This window comes from Ursus americanus, chromosome 13, assembly GCF_024610735.1.
Source record: "Ursus americanus isolate L20-20 chromosome 13, mUrsAme1.1.p, whole genome shotgun sequence".
Classification (NCBI taxonomy): domain Eukaryota; kingdom Metazoa; phylum Chordata; class Mammalia; order Carnivora; family Ursidae; genus Ursus; species Ursus americanus.
In genome coordinates this window covers 2,477,850-2,504,390 of record NC_142139.1, presented here as the reverse complement: position 1 = coordinate 2,504,390, position 26,541 = coordinate 2,477,850, and the positions used below count along the sequence as shown (strand labels likewise).

The window sequence follows — 26,541 nt, the reverse complement described above, 5'->3', positions numbered from 1 at the left end:
TACAGAATTGCATATTCATTGAGTCATTGAATTCTCTCTACAGAAACCAAAAGTTTCTATATTAGATGGCAATTTTAAATATTATTTGGAAAAAGATATTTGTTTTTCTAATTGTATACTAATAGAACTTGGAAGTTTTTTAAAGTTTTTCATAAAATACAGTATTTACATACTCATAAGACTCTAAAATGCTTTGCCTCTTACAGAAGAGACAAAAATTATCTGTTTAGTCAAGATATCCTGTTTTGTTTATTTGTTTACCATGATCCTATTAACTTGTTACCTGCAGACATTTTTAAGAAGATAAAAAATTTACTTCTAGCTTAAATGAATATTCTTTATCATTTTTGGCACTATCAAATTATCCCCAGTAATGTTACTATTGAGTTGATAAAGAATCAATACACAGGAATTAAAAAAAAAAATAGATTGGTTAAACAGCCCAGGGTTGGACCCCTGAATTAAGATTCCTAAAATTACTCTTAGAACCTTAGAGTACCAGTTGGATTAAAAAAGGTGGAGGGATCTGAAAGGGATAGATTGGTTAGCGTTGCAGAGATATTGGAAAACGGGCTTATAACTTGCAGGACAGACATATTTAAGGCTATTGAAGAGAGAAAAAAGGTAGCTTTAGGCCAGTGAAGAGAGGCAGCCATTTAATTATTAAGAATGGGACTAATCCTTTGTGGAAAACCCAACTATACCCTTATGTCATTTTGCAATTACGAAAGAATAACCTAGAAAACTGGCCTGTAAACTTTTAAGCTATACTTCAAAGTCATTCTGCTGTGTGTTGTTCACCAAAACAGCCATTGGAATTTTGCTACAACTTTAAACATTCTTGTACTGTTTATAAAACTAAGGCATATTCACACTTGGACCATTGGAAGATGTGGTTCCTACAAGTCAGAAAGGGAAAGGGAGAGAGAAATACCATATAAACCCAGGAAATAAAATTGCATGAAAAATTTCCCAATATTCTGTTTTCCTGTAAATGTTTCTAAATCCTTTGGGAAAAGGATGATACCTTCTTCTCTGTAATGTCTCTAACATTTAATGTAATGCATCACATAGCTTGGATGGCTATATAACTAAACTGGGATATTTTTCAGAGTTTAAAAGACACATAACTGCACCAGACACTGAGCCTACAGGGGGCAACTGGAACTCTCCATGTAACCAGGATGTATGGTCACACTGCACATAGACATTCAATACGTTTTTAGGCGAGAAGGAGGAAGGAAGATAGACTAAAGGCCAGCTGTCAAAATGGGAGTATAATATAAATCTCCTTTCTCATCAAACAGTAAGAGAGAGGGAGAATATGCAATTTCACCAAAAGGGTCATGCATTTGGAAAAACAGTGCATTGCTTATTTGGGGTTGAATATACATCTTTGTCATGGATGGCTTTAATGATAGGATATTGGGAGATAGTAGGAAATACATTGAACTTACGGCCTTGCTGTTTTCAAGACTGTCTTACATCATGTGACCAAGGAGATTTTTCCTGAGACTGAAAATGTTCTGCCTTTACTAGAAATATTATGAAAACTGCAGAGTGAGTTTGTTTGTAGATTTACCAGAGCAGGGTATGTGAGCCAAAAAGAAAATAGCTGACAAGCCTAAAAATTATCTTTCTCTTCTTTTGAACCCACCTCTTTTCTTTTCGACATAAAGGTTGATGCTTGTTCTTGTGGTTTGAGACAGCAGGCCAAATTTTACAATGGGCAAACTTTGTAATGGGGGATAATCTAATCTGGGTTCATTTGCAGTAAAATAACTTTGGCTTCTTTTGAGTGCTATGAGTCAAAATGTCACCAGATGAATTATCTCGGGCACATTTTAGTTGACGAGAGATTTATGACTCTGCATATTTATCTACACTTAGCATCTTCAAGGTAAACTAGCAGCCTAACGGAGAATAACAAATAGTTATAGAACTTTCAGAACTGAGAATGCCATTTTTGATTTGTGAGCAGAGGAAATCTTTTGCTTTAAATCTGTCCCCTGTCATTCTTCATCTTCTCCCTATCCCATTTAAGACAAAGAAGAAAGACTAGCCAGAAAGGAAAAAATAAGGATACCCACATGTGGGAACTTTCTGAAATTTCATCTTGTATCCATTTTATGAAGTTGTTTTTGAAAACAAACAGATGACTTATTTATAAACAGCTGCACAAAAATATGATAGTGTCATACAAAATCCTACTACACTGTCATTTAAAAGTATGTAATAAATTAAGAAATTGTTTTATAGGAGAGGTATAAGAATTTTTGATTTGGAGGGATTAAAAGGGAAAAAGACTATTTTTATTTTATATCTCATTGCAAAAAATGAGAAGGTATAAAGTTTCATTAAAACACAAAAATATATATATTAGACATGATTTTGTGCAGTAGTGCAATATTAAACTTCACTTGAAGTCTAAGGGGAATTTTCATAAATATCTTGATTTTCTTTTTAAAGAATAAGATAACATTTACGCTTACATAGTCACCTGTTTGTTAGAAAATACTATTTAGGGGGTTATATTATGGCTCTAGATGTATATCTTCATTATTAGAAATCACAATTAAAATGTTCTGTGAACACTTTAGGAGTCAGCAGTAATACCCTTGAAATTCTTTGCTTTATTTTGACTACTGGTTTGTTTTTCTGTACTATCCTAAATTATCTGAGGTTGATTTATAAATCAAAGGACATATGCATTTCAATTTTTAAAAATTTACTCTAGGGCACTTTTAAGTACATTTTTTAAATAACTTGAAGTATCACATTGTGCTGACTTCATCAGTTCCACCATATCCCACCTTTAAAGAAATTTTTCTGAATATAACAAACCATAGTATATCTCATTCCAAAGCCAGTCCGGAGCAACCAAAATTTTTGCCAGCCTTATGACATATTTCCATGAGATGATATGTAATATATAATAATATATAAATGCATATACATATTTATTTATATATATTTTATAAAAATACATATGTATCTGTATTTTGTGTGTGTGTATATATATATATGTATATATATGTATATAAATGTATATATATGCAATTACAACACATATCATGTATCATAAATCCACTATGGATATTTGACAGAATGTAAGGAATATGTTTTCGGTGTGGATTAGGTTTCTTCAGTCCATCCTTACTTAGCCATGTAATATCACATAGTAATTATCTTTTATCAGGCTCACATAAGAATGATATTTAGTAAACTGGAGCATAGCTTTGGGGAATTGCCTGCGGCATGATTTTCTAGTTTAAAATGAAGTGCACTTTTTAAAAGTTAATAACTATATGCTTTCATCAACATATAGTTGAATGCTTATGATTATTGGTGTTACATACCTCTAGCTTCTAGGTAAATTAGGACTGTAAACATACTATTGCTAATTAGAAGTAGAAAAAAAAATGAAAGTTAAACCCAGAAGTCCCCTGAGGCATTGCGACTGTAACTCTTAAAGCTGATGTGAATTGTATCTTTCTTGTTCTTACAGGAAAAGATGAGACAGTGGATAGATAGAATGAATTTTGTTGCTATAGAGTAAACATCAAATCAAGAAAAGTATTAATCAAATGCCTGTTCTTTACCCAAAACCCATGGGTAAAAGATCAAATTAGATCCAGAATTCGGCTTTATCATGGTCTTGATACAGCACTGCCTCGTTTTTTCTTTTTGGTGCTTCTTGGTGCTCCTCTTTGTAAAATATGTGTCATTGCTTATAGGTAAATAATTATAAAATACATTGTGGTCATTAGAAGCAAAGTTTTGTTTTTTTGTTGTTTTTGTTTCAGGTTTTTCCTTAAATTCCATCCAGTTAGTTAACATATACTATAATATTAGTTTCAGGAGTAGAATTTAGTGATTCATCGCTTACATAAAACACTCAACAGAAGCAAAGTTGTCATTGAGGAAAAGAAGGGAAGGATGCTTATACTAACAGATTGTCAAGGACTTAGTACTATTTCTGGGAATATTAAAAATAAGGTACTTTAAAAACTAAAAAAAAAAAAAGCAGACGTTATTTTTATAGGTTATTTTCACCAAATAATTTCGATCTGCTACTCTGTTGGAAGAAGGAGTTGAAGTTATTAAGTGAAAACGTTCATTGAGTCATTGTCATTTTTTTAAAAGATTTATGAAGTACTAACCACAGTGTAGATTTGAATAGGGGAAATGGCTCAGAAATAGCAATATTAGTAGTTCAACTATTGACCTTATTTGATAAAGGAAAACAGTTTTGATGATTGATTTACCAGAGTTTTAAAATGTGATTTTATATAGTTCTTGTTTTCTTAAAAGAACTATTGTTTTGAACGAAATATAAACGAGGTACAGTTTATTCACATAATAAATCTGCAGTTGAAAATAAGCTTAAAAATTTCCCATCTGTCTGTTTTTCTCTTCTCAGAATTACAAATGCCTCATTCCGTCATCATGCTGAATCCCTCAGCATCTTCCATACCATTTCCAGGGGAATCCCTGGGAAGTAATGAATGTCTGTCTTCCTTCAGAAAGACACAGATAACCTGGAATTTTTCTTACCACATTCTCTAGTATTCCTACAACTCACACTTTCTGCTCTTTTGAAATATGCTTCTTTTTGGCACAGCAGAAAAAACACCAGTAGGAATCTGAAAACCTAAATTATGAGCCTGGCTATGTCATAAACTGGAGAATAATCCTAAATACATCATGAAACCTCCACAAGCCCTCTGTTCTTAACTGCAAAAAATAAGTCATATTTGTTCAGTCCTTTATTATTATTTATCTTCATAGTAACCATTAGATTTAAGTAAGGCAGAATTCTATTCATTTTATCGAGTTATTGTCATTTTAATCTCAAAAAAAAAGTTAAGCTTGCTAAAATATGTTAATTTTGTCTCTTTGCTTTGTAAAAATATGGTTTACTTACCCTTGAGTTGATGGTTGTCAGAATCTTGTTCAGGTTAGGACATAGCAAATTGACAAGAAAAGCAATTTGTTGAAAGAATGGGAAAAATAAGAGAATATTCCTCATATTTTAACTGAACTTTGTGAATTACAATAAGATTAGAATCAACAACAGATATTTTTAATTGCCTACTGTGTGCCTATTTTCTGATTAAGGTTTTGTTAATTCTTTTTCCTAAATATGGTAAATATAGAGCCTTAGATGGAAATACATTAGAACTGGAACAAATGCCTATATATGTATATATAAACAAAATTAAAGCATAATTATTCTACTTGTGATTGCTTATAAAGTGTTGTCCCTTATTTAAGTATCTATTCCACTTTCTGAATATACAATAAATGCAAGACAGATTTAATATTATGAGAAAATGTATGTTGAATTTAATAGGAAAATATCACGTGTGTAATCTGTAATTCAAGAAATGAACCAACTGATAGTTCAGAAAGTAGAAAATAAGTTGTGCCATAGCTTTTTGGTATGTTTAACAATTAGTAGTAAGTGATTAAAATGGTAATAAAACAGAAAATTACCTACTAAAGTATATTTTCTTCATGGAGAAATTAAATATCATTCAAAGTGTAAATAAAACTAATTTATATGAGGGACGTCTGGGTGGCTCAGTCAGTTGGGTGTCTGCCTTCGGCTCAGGTCATGGTCCTGGGATCAAGTCCCACACTGGGCTCCTTGCTCAGCAGGGAGCCTGCTTCTCCCTCTGCCTGCCGGTCCCCTTGCTCTCTCTCTCTCTCACTCTCTCTCTGACCAATAAATAAAATTAAACAAAAAGCAAACCAAAAAAACTTTTAAAAAATCTGATTTATATATGAATTTAATGTCTTTATTTCAAATATTGTGTAAAAATGATAGTTGTCTTAAACTTTATTTTCATTTCAGAGTATCTGACCGTATTCTCACAGATGATTGCATTCCATGATCCAGAGCTGAGCAATCATCTCAATGAGATTGGCTTTATCCCAGATGTAAGTACTTGTTACGTTAATAGAACCTGAGATAAAATGCAAAGCAAAAATTGGTAGCACAAGAGTACTGTTTGTAAAGTTGTGTTGTCGTAAGAAGTCCATGCATCAACCAGTTCCTGTTACTAATTATAGCCTTCTCTTATAAAGTTTGTGTGATTCCCTTCCATATTCTCACTTTAAGTAAAGGGGAAGTATGTAATTTTATTATATTTTTGGGGCACTATCAAATTTTTTGAAAAACCCTTTAGTTTGTTGTTTTAAACTGTGCTGTAAGGGTTTTCACTTGGATTTTATGATATTCAGGGCTGGTTTTGAAGAAGTAGGAAATTTGAACTTTGGTGAATTTTTAGTAGCTGCTTCTGTGTTTTTCTTGATATATTAACCTCAGAAGCTTTGCCAGATTTTGGCTTACTTCATTAGCTTCTTAATAGTCCATGTCAACCCAAAAGTCAGAGTTGACTCTTAAAGGTTAGCCATGGTTAGCCTGTTACTCATCTGTGGTGTGCGACATGCAGTCAGACCTCTTTTAGAAATGTTTTGGAGTACAGTATCATAGCTTTTTATAAACCTCGAAAAAACATTTTTGAGATAGAGTTCTCCTTATTCCATCTTAACTTTCTTTGTTTCCTGATCATGCCTTTCCTCTTAAGACTCATATTCAGGGACCAGTTTATTGATCGTAAGATTAAGGATGAAAAATGTTTATATTAACACTCAGCTAATGTATTTGAAGTGTTAACAATAATACTTATAGTTTAAATACTTGCAGAATGCTTTGAAGTTTAAAAATACTTTTGTAAACATTATTTCATTTGATTCTCAAAACAAACCTGCAAGGCATATGAAGCAGATAATTTCAGCATTTAATTGAGGAATATAGTGTTTGAGAAGATAACAAAACTAGTCATGGAACTAAAATTTTAACCCACATCATTTGACAACCCTCTGCCCCAAGTCTAGTTCATCTTCCATTGGGAGAATAAGAGACTAAAACATAGGTGCACTTACTCCTAGTTCATTGCTCTTTGTTTTGTGCTATATGTAAGTCTGTGATGTGATCAGGCCTGTAGTAACCATCCTTAACATTTACAGTGTCATTTGTTTCTAGGCTTCTGGAGAAATACCCTTTATTTGAGTACATGGTTTGTTCAGTGAGGGCTCCAAAAAGAACTTGTACAGATTGGGAAACAAAATAAGGACAAGCCTTATAATTATATGGAGATGAAAGACCTTGTAAAAAAAAATTAACCAGTATACATATTATCATATTAAGTATTCATTTTTATATAACCCCATCTTTCTTGCTTCACATTATGGGAGATATAAGACAAAACTGTATTAAATTTTATGGCTGGAGTTGAAAAAATTATAGAGGAGCTGACTGGCAATTTGGTAATGGAATAAGATATTTGAGGAAAAAAATACTAATAGCTAAGACACGGACTAAAAGAAGGGATAATTATTTTCAAAGAACTCTCTTGAAAGCACCTAGTTGTGCTCAGTAGTAAACAGAAAACGACGTTGGATCAGGCAGTGTTGTAGATTGACAAAAAACATTTATGCAGAAAAATATGTATGGAATTATCAAGACAGACTGATAAAAATTTTAGACATATTCATAAATATAGATAGTATTAAGAAAGAAAATATATAACTTATATTTGCTTTAATCAGAAAAATTGAACTCTGAATGAGTATGGTATAGGAGGGCGAGCAAAAAACATAGTTAAAACGTAATAATGCAAACATATATTAAGTGCTTACTGTGTGCCAAGCACTGCCCCACTCTCTTTAAATAAACCACTCATCTAATCCTCACAAGTTTATAAATCTAATTAAACAATGACTATTAAATATTTATACATAAAATTAATTTGGAAAAAGCTAATAGCTGAATGGAAATAAAATTTTAGCTAACAATATTATAAAAGATAAGAGCAGGTAAGAACTCAGCTTGAAAGTGTTGTAATGTTTTTGTGTTATATGAGGGGGAAATAAATATATTCATTATGCTTGGGCATTAAGTCAGGAATCTCTTCAGATCTGGGATTTGATTTCACTTTACTTAAAAGCTAATAAATGAGCCTGTTACGGTTTCGTGAGCGCTGGCAGAAAACCCAAGACTCCTGGGTCAGAGACAAAGGAGGTTATCACTCAGCACAGCAAGCAGCAGGAGCGTTAGCATCTTTGTGTTGGTTTTCTAACCACGCATACATTTTCTAATGTGTTTGTATAAACACAGCCTTGGGAAATACAATCCAGAGCAAAGAGCAGTCAGTGTCTCCACTCACAAGAAATGCAGAAATATAAGATGCATATTAAAATTTTAATGGTAATCATTTAGTGAATAGAAGGAGAATGTAGAACTTCTAAATCATTGGAGGGTGTAGGGGTATGTAATAAAGAAAAGTCAACCAATCCTGTAAAAACATAAAAAGATCATAGAAAGAATGTAAGCTAATTAGATTGCCTGATAAAGGAAGATTTCAGGCATTTAAAAAAAATCCATCTGTATGCTATTTATAAGAGATAAAAAATTAAGGATGCTAGTCAAAAAAGGAGATAAAAAACGTAAGTCAGGCAAATATTAACCAAAAGAAAACTAATGCAGTGATATTAATATAAACTAGTAAAACAAAAACCACAAAATAGACCTACCTATAAAAAGATTTTGGTATGTGAGAGAAATGGCTCTATAAATCAATTAGAAAAGAATGGATTGTTGAATAAATGGCCCTGATGCAATTGGGTAACTACATGGAGGAGAGGTGGGAATCAAAGCCAACTTCATATGATACATAAGAATAGCTTCTAGATTGACTGGAAGACCTAAGTATGGAGTATCATATTTATTATTTACATCTAGGAAGGAATTTTTACAGAAGTTACAGAAAGTACAAAACATAATATTTAAAAAAGAAAATTAGAATTGAGGAGTGGTACAAAGGGGCCTTCCATTCTATTGCTAATGTATTATTTTGATTTTAAAAATTTCCAAAACAGTTGTCACAAAGTGTTAATCTCTGTTAAATCTGAATGGAGAGTACATTGGAGTTTGTTAAATGTGCTGCTATATAGAGTGCGTTAATTATTTGATAAAACAATAATTTATATATGCTATCTTTGATTTATGCTTCCCTCTTTATTATGACCCCCCTCCTATAATTAATGGGGCATTTTTGTGTAATTTCTTGTAAAAGTTCTTTAATACTGGTATTATTATGAAGTAATGTTGATTTATTTATGTACTGTGATTAATCTTATGAGATATTCGTAAGTCATGTGGGATGGTGGACACTGCCTTGTGTAATGAGAATGTCTAGTACATGGCAAATGCTGAGCCTCACTGACCCCCATCCACTGATTGCCTGTAGTATCTCCTAATTATGATGACAATTAAATGCTGGCATGTGTTTCTGAAAAGTGACTCTACATATATTTCCAGACAGCCTCTAGAGAATAGTTCTTTCACTATTGAGAATCCTAGAGTAAACAAAGAAAAATGAGGGAAAGTAGAATATATCTTAACCTGGAGAAAATTTGCTTTGTTCAGCTATTCTCCTGTCTCAGAGAAAAACAAAATGAAAGGTATTTAACAAAGTTAAAATGTTAAAAGAAGATTGTTATTTTTGAAATCTTTTATCTTGATTCTTTTTGGTTTGTTGTGTTTTGTTGGCCTGTTTCTCAATCTGTAGACAATATGCAAATGTTGAGACTATTCTTGAACTTAATTTTGAAAACAGATATGATATTTTTAATGAAGAGATTGTTGACGATGAATAGTGGTGAAAAGCATGTGATGAAATGGAGAATTTTTCTAACATTTTTCTTACTCTATTAATAATCACATATTTTTAGTTGCATTCCAGGAGTTTGTTCGTGCAGTGCGTTTTTGTTTTTTTTTCCTTGAATTGCTATCTTCAGTGTTCTACCTTTAAAATAATTGCTTAGGCGACTGTCTGCACCTCTAACAATACAGGCTAGGTTCATCAAGGGCAGGGGTGGGCACTTTTGTAATAAGATCCTGAACTGAGTTTCCTACTCACTAACTAATCCTATCAAAGTAAGCCCTCATTAATCTTCCATCGTTGAAATGCAGGCTCCCATTGCAGGAAAGATTGTGATTTCTGGCTTCTTTCCATTTGCTGTGGGTCACAGAACTCTGAATTTTGAGCACTGTTGGAGCTTGAATAGTTAGGAATATTGTGCACTGATGTGATGATTAGATTATATATCTCATGGTAGTTATGTGATTTACATATAAATAGGGTGAGTAATGTGTATTTGGCAAAATTGGGGCCAGGGTGATTTTTATCATTTTTGTCTTGGTGTATGTTTCTGCTTCTGAAAATATATGAGGCCTTTGAAATAAGAACACGAAAATATGTTTCTTCATTCTTAAGGAAACTATTTTTCTGAAATGCTATGAATAGCATTCAGCTTGCAAATTATGAAAAGTTGTCAGGTGGCCATTAAGAGAAATGATAAGGGCTGTATTTCAGTACTATATGTGCCTTTTGAACCTACTGTCACGGCTAAAGATAAAGCTAACAAATTCAGTGATAAGCAAGTATGCTGGCAAAACCATTGTCATTTAACTGCAATCTTAATGGACGCTTATACTACTACTGATTTTCTCCTTCCTTTTCAAAATTTATATTCAGCTGAGTTTGTACTAACAGAAAGCATGAAAGGATTGTTCAGAAATACTTATGTATTTATTTGTTTTGTTCATTCGTTTGTTCATTCATTTATTCCTGTTCTTCATGTTAATGCTACAGAAAGAAATTTTAGATTTTAATTTACAGAAGAGACTACTGGTGATGAGCTTTTTAGGTTTTATCAAGATGTGGTTACAGGATAAATTAGGAAAGTGTACCTTATTTAGACTCTCCCATAACAAGCATCCCCGCTGACCTGTTCTGGTCCATCTGCAAAGTGCTAGCCTGTGCCCTTTTGTCTGGCTACTGCTATGATGTCCTCAGTATTAGTACTAATCCCATTCTACTGACCTTGGATTCATTAAGACCCCTGAATACAAATGTCTTATTGAGCTCTCTGTCTCCCAAGAGAGTTCAACTACCCAGGAGAGTTTAATTACCTTTCAGATATGGCCCATATCTTAGAAATCAAAGACTTATTAATTTCACAGGAAATGATAAAGTAATACTTTGGTAACTTCTTGCTAAGAACAGATACACACAAGTTAAATATCCAGCAAGTTTCTCTATTTAGTAAATCCTCACTTGAATCTCCCCAACTCTGTTCCCACTCTAATGTATCCTTCTACTGGTTGAGAGACAAGTGAAAGGAAGTATGGCATAATGCAGTGGTTTTCAAACTTTTTGATCTTGAGACCTCTTTAAGGACCAAGGATACCAAAGAGTTTTTGTTTATGTGGGTTATATCTACCAATACTTACTAAGACATTTAAAAAATATTTATATATTAATTTATTTAAAAATGATAGCAAAACCACTGCATGTTAACCACAATAAGATATTTTTCTGAAAAATATTTGTTTTCCAAAAAAAAATAATGGAAGAGTGGTATTATTTTACATTTTTGCAGTTTCTGTTTAACAGAAGAAAGCTAGATTCTCATATCTGCCTCTGAATTCAATCTATTGTGAATTATTGTTTTGGTTGAAGTGTATGAAGAAAATTAGGACTTACACAGACATGTAGTTGGCAAAGGGCCTTTACAGACAGTGGTAGTTTCTTAAAGCTTAGTTGCAATGTACAATATAAAACCATACCAATGAACTTTTCATACTCTGTTCCATTTAAATTGATCAGTCTGTCTTGCACTTTGGCTTTTACCCACACATGATTTTGTAATGTCATGTGTTGGTCATTTAAAATATTGATTCACTGAATTATGCAGATCTTCCAACTATAAAACATTTCATTATACAATATAAACAAGTCACATGCATTAATATGACCGTTGATCTGATCCAAAAAATCATTAAGTATTGGAAAGCTGCCAAGCTCACAGTGGCAGAAACAAGTTTTCTAAAATTTTAATATTCATCCGACTGCTAGAGTTTTTTCTGGAAGTGACAGGCTCACTGCATTCATTTTTGAGAAATATCTGCCTAATATGAACGCCTGGAAAAAATAATTGTTTATATGTCATGCTTGCAAGGAAAAAAAAATGGTATTCTTGAAAAAAAAAAAAAAAAGAAAAAAGCACCTCCCTTGACTCACATCTCAAATGACTACCCAAGTGCTTTTTCTCAAAACAGTCTTTACAGTTCAGTACACAATATGTGTTTTATGCACACTTCCCATTTTGTCTCATGAAACATTTAAAAAGGTACTTAATAAAATTGTTAATTTTAATCTTTCACAAGAATCTGACTATTACACTTTAGTGCCATGACCTTGATTTGTAATAAGTACCAGCAGTTTTATCCACCAGCGGCTTTGCAAAGAACAAAAAATACCTAGTATTGTCGTGAAAACAGATTTGAGTATGTGGACCCCTAACGGGTTGAAGATCCCCAAGAGTCTGTGACACAATTTGAGAAAACCAATATAAAGAGAAAGCATTCAGAAACTGGCGTCAAATGGCCCAGGGTTCTAATCCTGACTCTTCAACTTACTAGCTAAACACTTGTTAGTTTCTTATCCACAGTCCTATTGTTGTTAATGTTGACTATAATAAATCTTACGTCAAAGGATCATTGTGATGATTAAATGAGATAATACATATAAACTATTCAAACTAGGTATACAGTGTTAAGGAGTTAACCATTATTGGTGTTCTTGTTCTACTTATTGTTAAAGTCTGATTTCACTTTAAAAATGAGCCACCTGTTGGGGTGCCTGTGTGGCTCAGTCAGTTGGGCCTTGTGGTTTCGGCTCAGGCCATGATCTCAGGGTTCTGGGATTGAGCCCGATGTCATGGGGCTCTGCGCTCGGCAGGGAGTCTGCTTCTTTCCCTCTCCCTCTGCCCCTCCCCCCAGCCCCACCCCACCCCTGCTTTCATGTATGCACACTCTCTCTCTCTCTCAATAAATACATCTTAAAAAAAAAGTGAGCCACCTAAAACTAATATTATACTATATGTTAACTGGAATTTAAATAAAAGCTTAAAAATATAATAAAAATAAAAATGAGCTCAATCAAGAGAATAAAGAGCTCAAAAAATACAGATTAACAAAAGGAGATAAAAAGTGAACTGATGAAGCCCAGAGGAATTTGAGAATATTATATTAATAAGAGTCTCATTAAAATAGTGAAAACTAGAATGAAAGTATAAACCCACTTAATGACATAACAAATAGTTTTGAGGAAATCATACAGAATAAAATGGAAAAGGATAAATATACCTAACTAATTGCAAAGGGAATTTCAGGTAAAATTTCATGGCAACACTCATAGAGAATTGTGTATAAAATTTCAAGAGAACAAAAGTTGGCTGAGAAATTTCATAATAGCCAAGTTATCCTTCAAATACAAATATAGCAGACATGCATTTTTTTTTAGCAGACATGCGTTTGAAAAAAAAAATTCTAAGGGTACCTGGGTAGCTCAATCGGTTAAGTCTCTGCCTTTGGCTAAGGTCATGATCCCAGGGTCCTGGGATCCAGCCCCACATTAGAGTCTCTGCTCAGCAGGGAGTCTGCTTCTCCTTCTCCCTTTGCCTCTCCTCTGGCTTATGCTTCATACTCTCTCTCTTTTTAAAAAATAATCTTTTTTAAAAACTAAAAAATTAAAAATTAAAAAAATTTTATTTGAGTATAGTTGACACAAAATGTGCCGTTGGTTTTAAGTGTACAGTATATATATTCTTAAGCATCCAAGAATTTAGGAAATACAATCCCCAAGAGATTCTTTTAGAGAAATTAAAATGAAAATAGATGATAAAATCCAACCAAGAAAGAGTTAAATAAAACTAGCAACTTGAACTGGTTACTCCATTTAAATGAAGGACTAATACTAAACAACTGTATTAATTGTGTAACGATATAGAATTTAAATGTTATAAACCTTAATAATGTAAAAATAGTATATAAAAATTGAGGTATTAGAAGTTAGAAAAGGGAAAGAGAGTATAATAATTTTGTCATCTTTCAAAACAGGTTATCAATAGGTAATTCTTAAGCTTGAAAATGTAGTCTAAAAGTTTTTTTCTGTTCCTTTTTTATCAACTTTAACTAGATCTTCAGAAACTAATATCTCTTAAAGTAACAAGTTTTATGTTTTACTCACTTCTAGGTTTAAGTGTAGTTATAGCTAGTACTTCATAAAGTAGCAAGTGTAATATGATCCAGGTTTTGCTATGAATGTTTTTATCTAAAATTTTATATAAGCACAAATATATCAAGAGTAATGTTTATCATATATTAATTATTGTTTTGGGGGTATTAGTATTTGAGGCTTAAAAAATTTTTTTAAAGAACTGTAGAACATTTCCTTCATCACAGAAAGTTCTGTAACAGTGTTCCTCTGAAAGGATCTGATCTGGATCTGAAATGATCCAAATTTTTGGTTGTGTTCACGTAAGTATGGGAGGTAATTTACCCGCAATTTAGAGTATACAGTGTAATATTAATAAGTTATGTAGAAAAAAATACCTATAACCCAGCTTATTTTTGTCTTCTCTACCATTCTTGTGTAGTATAAAAAACGATAGACTGGCAGTCAGAAGTCCTGGAGTCTAGTGCCTGCTTTAAAAGTTATATACATGTGACTGTGGCGTAGTGACTCACTTCAAGCCTCAGGTGGCTGTTAATAAATTAGGAAAAATAAATTATGTCTACCTTGACTATGCATAAGACTCTTGTGAGCCTTAGATAAGTTGAAATCTATGAAAATGCTTTATAAAAAATGGTAATGATGCAATGAGCATCATGTTAGATAAGGAATGAAGACTTGGATTCTTAGTAAGTTTCAAGTCTCAAACCAAACAAATTAGCAGATAGTTAAAAATAAATAAATAAACTTGCATTATCATTGGGGGACTCCACCATCAATAATCTGTCAAAGAATGCCAGATGATTTAGATATAGATAAAACTTTTGGATTGTCAGAAAACAGGGAATACATACCCTGGAAATTTAAGTTTGATTTCAAGCCCTAGCAAGGAGTCTAGACAGTATTGATTCAATAGCACCATGTTCCATACTACTTTGTTTTATCTAATCTTTTCATATATATAAGCCAAGTGTTTACATTTCTTTGTGTCTGCCACAGTACCTAGCACAGTTGTTTTGATATATAAGAATGCAGTAATGCTGATTGCTTTAAGAACAATCTTTTCTTAAAGGTTACTGGTTCACAAAAATATCAGAATGTAATTCTTTTTTCTATTTAAAGTATCCTAAAGAGCACTCTGTGAATCACTCCGTTATCTTATAGATTTATAATTTTCATCTCTTGATTATTCCATAAAGGTGGTTATGGAAATAAAGCTAGGTTTTGTTCTTAGAAGATATTTCCCCAGAATTCTAAAAAGATAGAAGATGGGGAATACTGTTAAAGAAGGAACTGTTTAGTACTGCTTTTGCTTTTACTGTATATATATTTTTTGTTTATGTGAAACCCTTTCCCATTCCACTGAATTTCCCATTTTACTGAATTTACCCTGATTTAGCATAAAGCATCATTTTTTTCATTGTTGAAGGAGATAATGTCTTTTGAAAATGAGTGGCACAATGGAACAATATAAATCTATGGAGCATTTTCTTGATTTTCAAGGATTTTCTTTTGTAGCAAGCTTTGTTGTACTCTGTGTAGCTAAGAGGATGATCGTAAGTCAGACTTAGACAAAACAAAGGATGTTGTAGAATTTGGAAAGTAGAAGAAACAGAATTGAGGTAAGAAAATTTGAAACTTTGTGAACTCAAAGTAGCTATGGTGGGACTGAGGAATGTTGATTCTGAGAGCCAGCAGGAGGGTAAATACTTCAGCCTTCTTAGGCTATGCCTCGCCTTTATTGAGTCTACCCCAACCTGTAAAACATGTACAGTTCCAGTGCTTACGGTTCCCTTCTCCTTACCTTCCACGCCTGCCCTCCTTACTCCAGAGTGTGTGAATCTTTTATTAGATGGCTTCAGAAGAGCTCAGCCCTTTGGGTTATTAAAATACATTTTTTATTATAAAAGTTTCTGAACTGTTACTAAGAATGATCATTGTAATTCCTATATTGATGTCTGATACAACCTCTGCCAATATTTTAGATCCATTAACTAATCTTCACAACTATCCTAAAGGCTTAAAGAGATATGTAACTACCAGATCACAAAGTCTAGTTTCAAGAAAATCTGTGACACTCTCTACCCTTGCTAAACAACCACAACAACAAAACCTGCTAGTTTTTAAGCAATCTTTCTTGAGTGGCAAGATATTTATTTCCCTAATGCAGAGAGTTATTACGAGGCATCAGACTGATGGTCAATGTGTATTTTACAGAGGTAACTTAAAGGTAAGCATACTTCTGACTTGAGGAAAACACAAAATACAATATGCTCATAAGAAGGTAGATTAAGAAAGTCACCTAGAAGGGACTCACTTTTATAATACAATAATAATTGTATTGTATAAAATATAATAATGAAAATAACAATTTTTATAATACATAAAATAAGTAAAAATATAAATTAAAAATATTAATAGAGAGAAGACACAATTGCAGTATGTAAATAAATATACATTTGACAGAAGATTCATCCAGCGTTTATAAGATGTATTTCCTTTTTTTAATCTTTTACATTTGTATACATTTACAACTGTTTAAGCCATAATTTTCTACTTTTCAAAATCAAGTTAATGATCGTCCAGCCTTTGTTTTTCCTATTGATATTTGTAATTTTGATATTACCAGGCCATTTGGAAAGATGTCCTGAAATGTTAAATATCACTATTCTTTCTTGATATAGCTAGGGGGCAGTATTTACTCAGCTCTTAGTCAGCTACCACTAGGCCAAATAAAGCAAAATAATATAATGATCTGGAGAAAATAGCTAAAGCATGTATGATTTTTTTCCACTGGGTTTCAGTTTCCATCCTTAAATCAGGAAAAGCTAATAATATCTCTAACTTAATAAGACTAATTTTGTATTTTTTTATATTTGCAATAAAATATTTCATTGCTTAATTGCTATTTTTTAAATTAAAATCTGAACCAGCCTAGTTTTCAAAATTATGTTATACTGCTGTCTTTCTCATGTATTAGACTGTATTATGAAGATGTACCAATATCCTAAGAAATTATTTAAGATTAAAATATCAGTTAAAATTTTAAAAGGAAGAAATAAAGAAAGAATAAATAACAGGCACTACCATTTCACAGAATATATTACCTATTTATTTACCTGATTTTAGTTGGTAAGAGATGACTGGTGCTGGTGAGCACCTAGGAGTTGTTATATATTAAAGAAGTGTTTTCAACTTGAATTATTACTTTTCAAATATTACTAGAATATGCTTCATTTCAGTTATTTCTAGTAACTCTTTTTATAATTGTTGTCAAAGTGTAAGTATATAATTCAGAATTTTAAGTTTAGTGTTGTTTAAATACTTTCCAATATTTAATATGAAGGAGATATAGATATCTATAGATAGATAGATAGATAGATGTATATATATTACCCAAGGAATATTAGCTAATTCTCTCATTATTTCATATTTATTGAAAACTTCTCCAAGCGTATAATCTCATATTTGGATCTTTTAATCTATCCCTTTCAGTTATCTTCACTATATATTTTATTCTATCTTTCAACAAATATTTGAGTGCCTATTATGTGCTGCCCATTTTCCTAGGCCATGGGTATGTCAATGGAAAAAAAAAAAAAAACAGACAAAATCTTTGCCCTCATTGAATTTATATTCTAGTGGGGGATAGACAATAAAAAAGATAAATATACTATATGATAGTTTGGGCAGTGGTAAGTACTAAAGAGGAAAAAAAAAACTAAAGTAGGGACATGAATGTGAAGTGCTCAGATGAAGAAGAAATTGAATTTTTAAATAACATGATCAGGAGAGGGGGTTGGGGGGATAGGTTAAATAAGAGATGGGGGTAAAGGAGTACACTTGTTGTGGTGAGCTCCAGGTGATGCATGGAAGTGTTGAATCACTATATTGTATACCTGAAATTAATATAACACTTAACTAACTGAAATTAAAAACTTGAGAGAGAGAGGAGAGAAAGGGGGTGGGGAGAGAAAGAAGGGAGGGAGGACGGAAGGAGAACAGAAAAGGGAAGTAAAGGAGGAAGGGAAGGGATGGGAAGGAAAGGGAGGAAGAAAGGAGAAAAGGAAGTCAGGGAAAGCCTCATGGAAAAAGTGACTTTTGAATAAATGCCTTAAGGAACTGAGGGAAAGAGCAATGGAAGCAGAAGCAACAGCAAGTGCTAAAGCCCTGAGGTGTAAGCATGCCAGGGATGTTGAAGAAGCAGCTGGGAGACCAATGTGACTGGAGCTCAACAAACAAGGAGATAAGAGTCAAAGAGGGCAAGATTTTACATCAAACCAGATTGCATAGTTAAGATTTTAGCTTTTACAGTGGTGGGAAGCCGCTGGATACCGTTGACCAGAGGAATGATATATACCCACCTAAACATCTTAACAAGATCATTCTGGGCTGTTATAGTAAGAGAAACCCAAGGAGGAACAAAGATGGAATTTAAAAAGTTTGTCATACACTATTGTAATCATCTAGGCAAGAGAGGCTTGAATCAGGAAATTAGTGGTAGGGTTGGTAAGCAGTTTTTACATTCTTTCGATAAATTTTGAAGGTGAGCCAGCAGCATTGCTGATGACAGATGTACAATGTAGGAGAAAGAGAAGTTAAGAATGATTCCAGAACTTTTTACCTGAGCAATTAGAACAGAGTTGCTCTTAAGTGAGATTTGGAAGACTATACTTGGAGGCACAGATTTTTGAAGTGGTCTAAGGAGCTCAGTTTGGGACATGTTATGTATATCTGTTAGACATACAAGTGGAAATGTCAAGCTGGCATTTAGACATGGTTTTGGAATTCAGGGGAGAGGTCGGGGATAGAGCTATAAAAATGGGGGGAGTCCTCACACTATGTATAGTCATTTGGAGAAAAATAGAAAAGAGGAAAAGTCCAAGGACTGAAAATAGGGCATGTCAATATTTAAGTCAGGAAGATTGAAGAAGAACCAACAAAGGAGATGGAGCAACAGTCAGAAAGGTAAGAGGAAATAGATGAAGATGGTATCTTAGAAGTCAAATAGGGGAGGTGGGTTGAGAAGGTAAGAGTAGTTAACTATGGCAAACCCTGATGATTGGTAAAGAAGAACTGAGAATGAGAATTGTCTATTAGATTTAGCAACATGGAAATCTTTTATGATGAAGCTAAGAGCAGTTTTGTTGGTGAGGTCAAGGCAAGAACCTAAATGGAATGAATTGAGAATATGTAATGAAAATCTACTGCCCTTATGAACTGTAAGCTCCTTACAGGCTGGAACTATGTTTTGTTCACTGCTATATCCCATCTGTCAGGTGGAGAGTGAGTTCTCCCTTACTCTGTTTTCTATTAGTATTACTAATAAAAGTATTACTTCTGTTCTATTTAGACCTCCAACAAATTGCATAAGGCCCACTCACGTTAGGGAGAGCAATCTGCTTCACTATTAGGTCAACTGATTCACATGTTGATCTTATCCAGAAACGCCCTCAAAGACACAACCAGAATAGTGTTTAACTTATATCTGGACACCCCATATTAGTCAAGTTGACACATAAAATCAACCATCACAAGAACCATTGACTTTTTTTGTGACTACTGATATGGTTGCCTTTAAATCTACCATTTGCTATTTTTATTCTATTTGTTTCATCAATTCTTTGTTTTCTTTTTCCTTTTTATCTGTCTTCTTTGAATTGGATTTTTTTTATGATCTTATTTTATCTCCTTTGTTGACATGTTAGCTATGACTCTGCTGTGTTTTCTTACTGGTTTCCTTAGGATTTATACAGTGGTCCTCAAACAGGCAGTTTTGCCTCCCAGAGGATTTTTGGTAATGTCCGAAGACATTGTTGACAAAACTGGGTGAATACTACTGGCATCTAGTGGTTGGAGCCTGGATTGATGCAATAATCTGAAAATGCAAAGGACACCCAAAAGTTATCTAACCTAAAATGTGATTAGTAATGAAGTTAAGAAATTCTGGTTTATATTATAATTCTTTAACTTTCCACAGTTTGCTTTCAAGTAACGTTATACCACTTCACAGATAGTGCAATACTTTATAATATATACTTCCATTTTCCCCTCCCAGTGTTTACGTTATAGCTGTCCTAAATTTTATTTCTACATATGTTATAAACCGCACAATAAATTACTATTTTTGCTTTAAAGGGTCAACTATTTTTAAAGATTTTTTAAAAATAAAAGCCTTATATTCAACCACATACACATTTACAATCCCTGTTTCTCTTCATTCTGTGTAGATCCAGATTTCTATCGGTATCATTTCCCTTCTGCCTGGAAGACTTCTTCAGCATTTCTTATAGTACAGGCCTGCTGGTGATGAGCTTTCACAGTTCCTATGTGTGTGAAAGAGTCTGTATTTTACCTTCTGTCTTCGAAAGATATTTTTGCTGAGCATACAATTCTACATAGATTTTTTTATACTTTAAAAATGTTACTACCCTGTCATTTGTTGGGCATTGACAAGAAAACATTTTTTGAGAAGAATCTTCTCATTGCTGCTCTTACATAATGTGTGTGTGTGTGTGTGTGTGTGTGTGTGTGTGTGTGTGTGTGTGTGTGTGTGTTTCCTCTAGCTCTGGTGTAAGATTTTTCTCTTTACCACTGATTTTGAGAAATTTGAGTATGGTGTGCCTTGGTGTGGTTTTCTTCATGGTTCTTGTGTTTGGTGATCTTAAGATTATTCAATCTATTAGTTTATAGTTTTCATCGAATTTGGAAAATATTCAAGGTATTATTGCTTCAAATATTTTTTTCTGTCCCCTCTCATCTTTTCTCTATCTTTTCGTATCTCCAATAACATATATATTTAGCTGATTGAAGTTGCTCACTGATGCTTAGGGCTTTTTTTTTTTCCTTTTTTTTTTTTCCTGACTTTGTTTCATTTTGGGTACTTTCTATTTCAATGTTTTCAAGTTCACTAATTTTTTCATCTTCAATGTCTGATCTGCTCTTAATCCCATCCAGTATGTTTTTTTAATCTCAAATAGTGTACTTTTCATCTCTAAAAGTTTGATTTTTTTGTTTGTGTGTGTGTGGGGGGGGTTTGTATCTGCCATGTCTCTACTTAATATAAACAGCCTTAGCTTTTTAAACATATGAAATACAGTTATAAAAAGTATTTTAATATCATTGCCTGCTATTACAAACATTTATGTCAGTTCTGTGTGCATTTTGATTGAATTATTTTTCTCCTCATTATGGATCACTTTTTTTCTGCTACTTTTTACTACTTGTATTTTTTTTATTAGATTCCAGTCACTGTGAATTTTACCTTGTTCAATATTGGATATTTTTATATTCTTATAAATATTCTTGAGCTTTATTTTGGGATCTAGCTAACTAACATTGAAGCAATTTGATCCTTTGAAAGCTTGCTTCTACGATTTATTTAGTAAGACCACAGCAGCATACTTTGGGAGCATAATTTTGCTAATATTACTAAGGCAATACTCTTTTGAGTACTCTACGCAATTACTTGTTTATTACAGGCTTTTTGTTTGTTTATTAGTTTGTTGGGTTTTTTTTCTGACTGGTATTAAGATGAACTATCCCTGGCTCTGTGTGAGCCTGGCAAGTTTTCCCTCTGATCTTTTGAAGTGATTCCTTCCCTACTTTGCATAGTTTCCTCATACAATGCCCTCTTCACTATGTGGGAAAACAGATTGTTAGCTTGTTGCTGAAGTAATTCAGTTAAGATTCCTAATGGCAAATAATTGGCTTTGATCAGGAGGGTAGAAGTATTGATATAATTTATGTCATGTCCTTTAAAGAAAGGAAAGATAAACAATAGTGATGAAACTAATATTTACTATTTTTAAACTTAAACTAAGCTGAATAGTTTGGATTTTATTATATTTTATTGTTTTCTACAGCCCATACTCTTTACAGTGAAGTCACATACCTTTATACTCTTCAGTTTTCCTTTTATAATGTCGCCTGAAAGAACTGTCTATGTGTCAATGTGTATAAATGATCTTGTGGAGAACAATGACCTTTATTTCCCATACAGTACTTAGATTTTGATGTAGTGTATAATTGTACCTGGGGTTCTTGACTGGCATTTTGATAGCATAAATACTCAATGGTGTGCTACGCAAAGACATATGCAACTCTACTCGTAAATTCATAATTGATAGGTGCTGAAAGAATATTTATTTAAACCCTATAGATAGTACAGAAATCTTTGTCTAATGGTAGACTGCATTCATATAGAAAGTAAAATAAAATTAGAGCTTTTTCAGATTTTTCTATAAATTATTCAGTTTTGATACTTGCTACTGACAAAGGAGATTTTACTCTACTTTTAGAAATTAAGAATGATTTCTCACTTTCAAAATGTCAAAAAATTAATGGAAAGTATGTGTACGTGTGTGTGTGTGTGTGTGTGTGTGTGTATTTATTTACATTCCTAGACAGTAAACTTAGGAAAATAAATTTGTCGCTCAGCTAAAGACCCAAATTATTTCATTTCTAGACCTTATTACTTTTAGTCTGTTATGAAGCTTCCTATTAATTTAGAGAGTGATACTAGAAAGCATATGCTTCATAGTAACTTTTTATGAGACATTTTGGACATTTTTCAAATACCATCTTATCAATTCTCAAAAATACTAAGGGTAACTCCACACTGATAAGGACCATTAAAATCCCAGAAATATTTTTGTGCAGTCTGAAAGTACACCCTTGGAATTGGCTTGCTGGTATTGTGTTTGGGTTAGGCATTGTCTTGAGTATTTTCCTTGATGAAATGAAGGCATTCTGTGAAATAATCCTTGGTAAAAGTGTCAGCTGTAGCATTTGTAAGAGATAATATTATTTAAAAGAATATTTGTGATAATTATAATTATTGACATTCACTCTTATTTTAATCAGTGGAGTAGACCAAAGCATTGAATATTTTTTACCATTCAGTTTATTGGTAATCATGGTAATTATATTTTATTTCTTCTTTATCCATCCCCGGCACCCCTATCCTCTACCACCCATAGCTCTATGCCATCCCTTGGTTTCTCACCATGTTTACTCGTAAGTATCATTTTCCCTTTTCTTTCAATACCGTATTAGTAAAAGGGCAGCTCCATTCTTCCCGAGTATATTATAGCTACAGTGGTATTAAACATATAATTACATAAGCATCCTTACATAATTCTAATGCAGTAGAGTTGGGTAGGGAGAAATTTGAATTGTTTTGACTGATGAATATCAAAAGAGTATTGAATAGGATGAGTGTTGCATAGTGATGTATAGGATTCCCGTCTTACATGTCATGACATTCATACAATCTCTGCCCTCGACTGAAAAAGAAATAAACATTAACTATAGTATTTACATTGAGTTTTTTGAAAGGCAACTTTTACAAACCAAATGAGACTCAATTTTTAGAGATCCTCTAATAACTAATATTTTTTCTTTTTCCAAACCTAGGATTCCTCTAGAAATTAAACAGATTATGTGGATGTATAATAGTTTGATCAATTATAGGTATTAATATAGTGGACATTCTGTTTAAATGGGTACAAATGATAAATGGAATACCATATTTAAAGTAGATCTGTATGCATTGGCCTGGAAAGATATCCGCAGTATCATTAAATGTAAAAAATAAAGTTGCAAAAAATGGGATAAAATTTTTATGGGAACTTAATAAAGAAATTATTTAGAATGTGTAATAAAAATGTAACAATACTCAATCTAAAATAAGACTATATCTTATCCTGGTAAATAAACTTGTGAGAATAGTATAACAAGAAAATTCTAGGAAGAAATATAATGAGTGGAACAACTATACCAGGATTGATGATGGAGGTTAAAATATGTCATCTATTTGACCAGTCTGATTATCAATTTTTAAAGATGCCTTAGGAAGCAATAAATATTGTATAAAAACAGTTTTATAAACATTTTATGAAACCAAACCAAAAATAGTGTGTATAAACATTTTATAAAACCAAGTAAACATTTTATAAAAAGTTGGTAGTGTTTGTTCTGAAACACTTTTGACCATAAGGCATTTGTCATATGCCTAGTAAAACAGCTTGTTATTGTTTTAATTTGTTATTTTTTTTAAATGTATTTATATTTTGTTATTTTACAGATGTATTTCCACTGCACAAAATTTTCCACCTCTGGGATACCTTACTCCTTGGGAATTCCTCTTTCCCATTCTGTATTGGAGTAGCAATTCTCCAGCAGCTACGGGACCGGCTTTTGGCTAATGGCTTTAATGAGTGCATTCTTCTCTTCTCTGATTTACCAGGTATAGATATAAATAAATAGAATCACTAAATGAAATGTAATTATAAGATAATGAGTCTAATAGCAATTTGAGAAAATAATCATCCAAGTTTTCAGAATCTCTTCTTGAGCCTCAACTTCCTTCTCTGGATTCGCTTGCTCATATACTGCCCGCTTTGTAGGTACAAAGCTGGGTCATACTGGATGGCTGTGGTTTACTTTCAAGTCAGTAATGCCACCAGAAGGGTAAAAGACTTGAGGGCAGTAACATATTTGCCTTAATCTTAGGACAGGCCAGTTTATCTTCAACTGATAGAGAGTCAATAAGGGCTACTTGGTTAGGTGTTTGAGAATCTATATTTTCACAAAGGTGTAATCCACATGGAACTTTGCTCTCTCCTGTCCATAGCTGCTTACTAACCATTGGACAGTTTGAGGAAAGGAAACGCTGTGCCCTTGGGAGGGCATATAACACTCCTGGGAAATTCCATGTCATATAGTGTGGGATAGTAAGTTAAGCTATACATTATATTCACAAGTGAAGAGTTTGTAAATCTAGGTGTTAAGTGCTAAGTGTGGAAATAGGGAATGCAACTATGGTCTAAGCTTTGCTGCTGGGGTTGCAAAGATGAAAGTAATGTGATTACCTAGGTTATAACAATCTGTGGAACTGAAAAACTAAACTGTATTTTTGCAGAAACCAAAACGTTTTTCAGGTAGAAAATTCTACTTTCTTCAAACAGCATTTCATTGGCTCCAAACCTTCTGCTCAGTTTATTGTTGTTCATAGTTTTAGGCAGGCACAAGTGACTGCTGATAATAAATGCACTTAAGGTTATCCAAGAGATAAATTTGCCTAAAAAACAAAGAACAGAAGAAAGGAGGGCATGTGATGTAATGAGCACTGGGTATAATATAAGACTGGTGAAACACTGACCTCTCCCTTGAAACTAATAATACATTATATGTCAATTAATTGAATTTAAATTTTAAAAAATGAGAAAAAAATTTTAAAATCCTCAAAAAAAGAGAAAGTTACCTTAAGATTACATATTTATTAAGCACTTTCAAGAGGAATAAGAAAACTGCTACGTACCCTGATTTTTATCTTTAGTGGATGATCTATATTTAGTACTTCACTATCTCTCTGTTGTTGAAAATCTTCATCCTTTTGGGAAAATAACAAAAATGCTTGGATTTATTTATTTATTTATTATTTATAAAATTTCTCCTTCCTTCTTTCCCCCAAATTCAAAGTATCGCCATCATCTTTCTAACTTACCAAACTTAAATTATTTTTTATATGAGCAAATAGTAGTTTAGTTCTTATATTGTTTCTGGGAGATTCCTCTTGAAAATCAGATTATCTATTTTTTTTTCTTATGGTGTTGAATAGTAATAAAGAAGCTGATTTCACGAGCTAGGAACACTGTCTGTACCCTGCGGATGTTTTCCTCTCATTCCCAACTTAAACAGAGGCCAAAGTAAACAGAGGATTATTGATTAGGATTAAGAGAATTTTTCTGGTCACTTCTAAAAAAAAAATCAGAAATGCTGATTGTGCATTTTGAAATCAAGCAAATTAAACACCTTTCCAATTTCATACCTAAATGCACCATTAAACACTGGTAAAAGAATCTGTTGTCAGATTGTATAGGAATATTAGCAGTAACATTGCTTGTCCATTAAAATAAAATTATTATTTCTGAAATCAGAAAGTAAGAATACATTTGTTAGGCCTGACCCGTTGAAAAGGTAAACTCTACCTACTTTGAAAATAGGATGCCTTCTGTTGATGTGAATTGCCTTGATCCTTAGTGCCATTATTCTGGCTCATTATTTGCTTGGTCACTGTATATAATTCCCCAAGAGATTATAATAAAAATATGACTTAAAAAAAACCAGAAAGGGTCTAAATGTAGACCTTGCCCTAAAGTATACCTGTGTTTTATTTTTAATCAAAGGACACTTATTTGAGATGTCTTTCTTAAATAGATCTAAAGAGATCTCTTTTTCCATCATGTTGAGCTTCCTAACTGTACTTGATGCTTGAAAGAACTGGAGGTGATCATGGGAAGTCCTAAGAGGTGAATCCAGATTAATACACACAAACACACTGAACGTGCCTTTTCTAAGGAAAATATTATGTAACATAAGCTTG

General features: G+C 32.8%; 1 protein-coding gene across 3 annotated transcripts in view; it reads left to right on the top strand.

Annotated features, from left to right (window-relative positions):
* TBCK (TBC1 domain containing kinase) overlaps positions 1–26,541 on the top strand; it is a 199,202-nt gene that overhangs the window by 84,509 nt on the left and 88,152 nt on the right. For all 3 annotated transcript variants that reach the window (XM_045799213.2, XM_087866381.1, XM_045799216.2), the window contains 3 exons: positions 5,861–5,946; positions 23,135–23,171; positions 24,241–24,402. In XM_045799213.2, the coding sequence (XP_045655169.1) occupies positions 5,861–5,946; positions 23,135–23,171; positions 24,241–24,402 (285 nt within the window). The remainder of the gene's footprint in view (positions 1–5,860; positions 5,947–23,134; positions 23,172–24,240; positions 24,403–26,541) is intronic.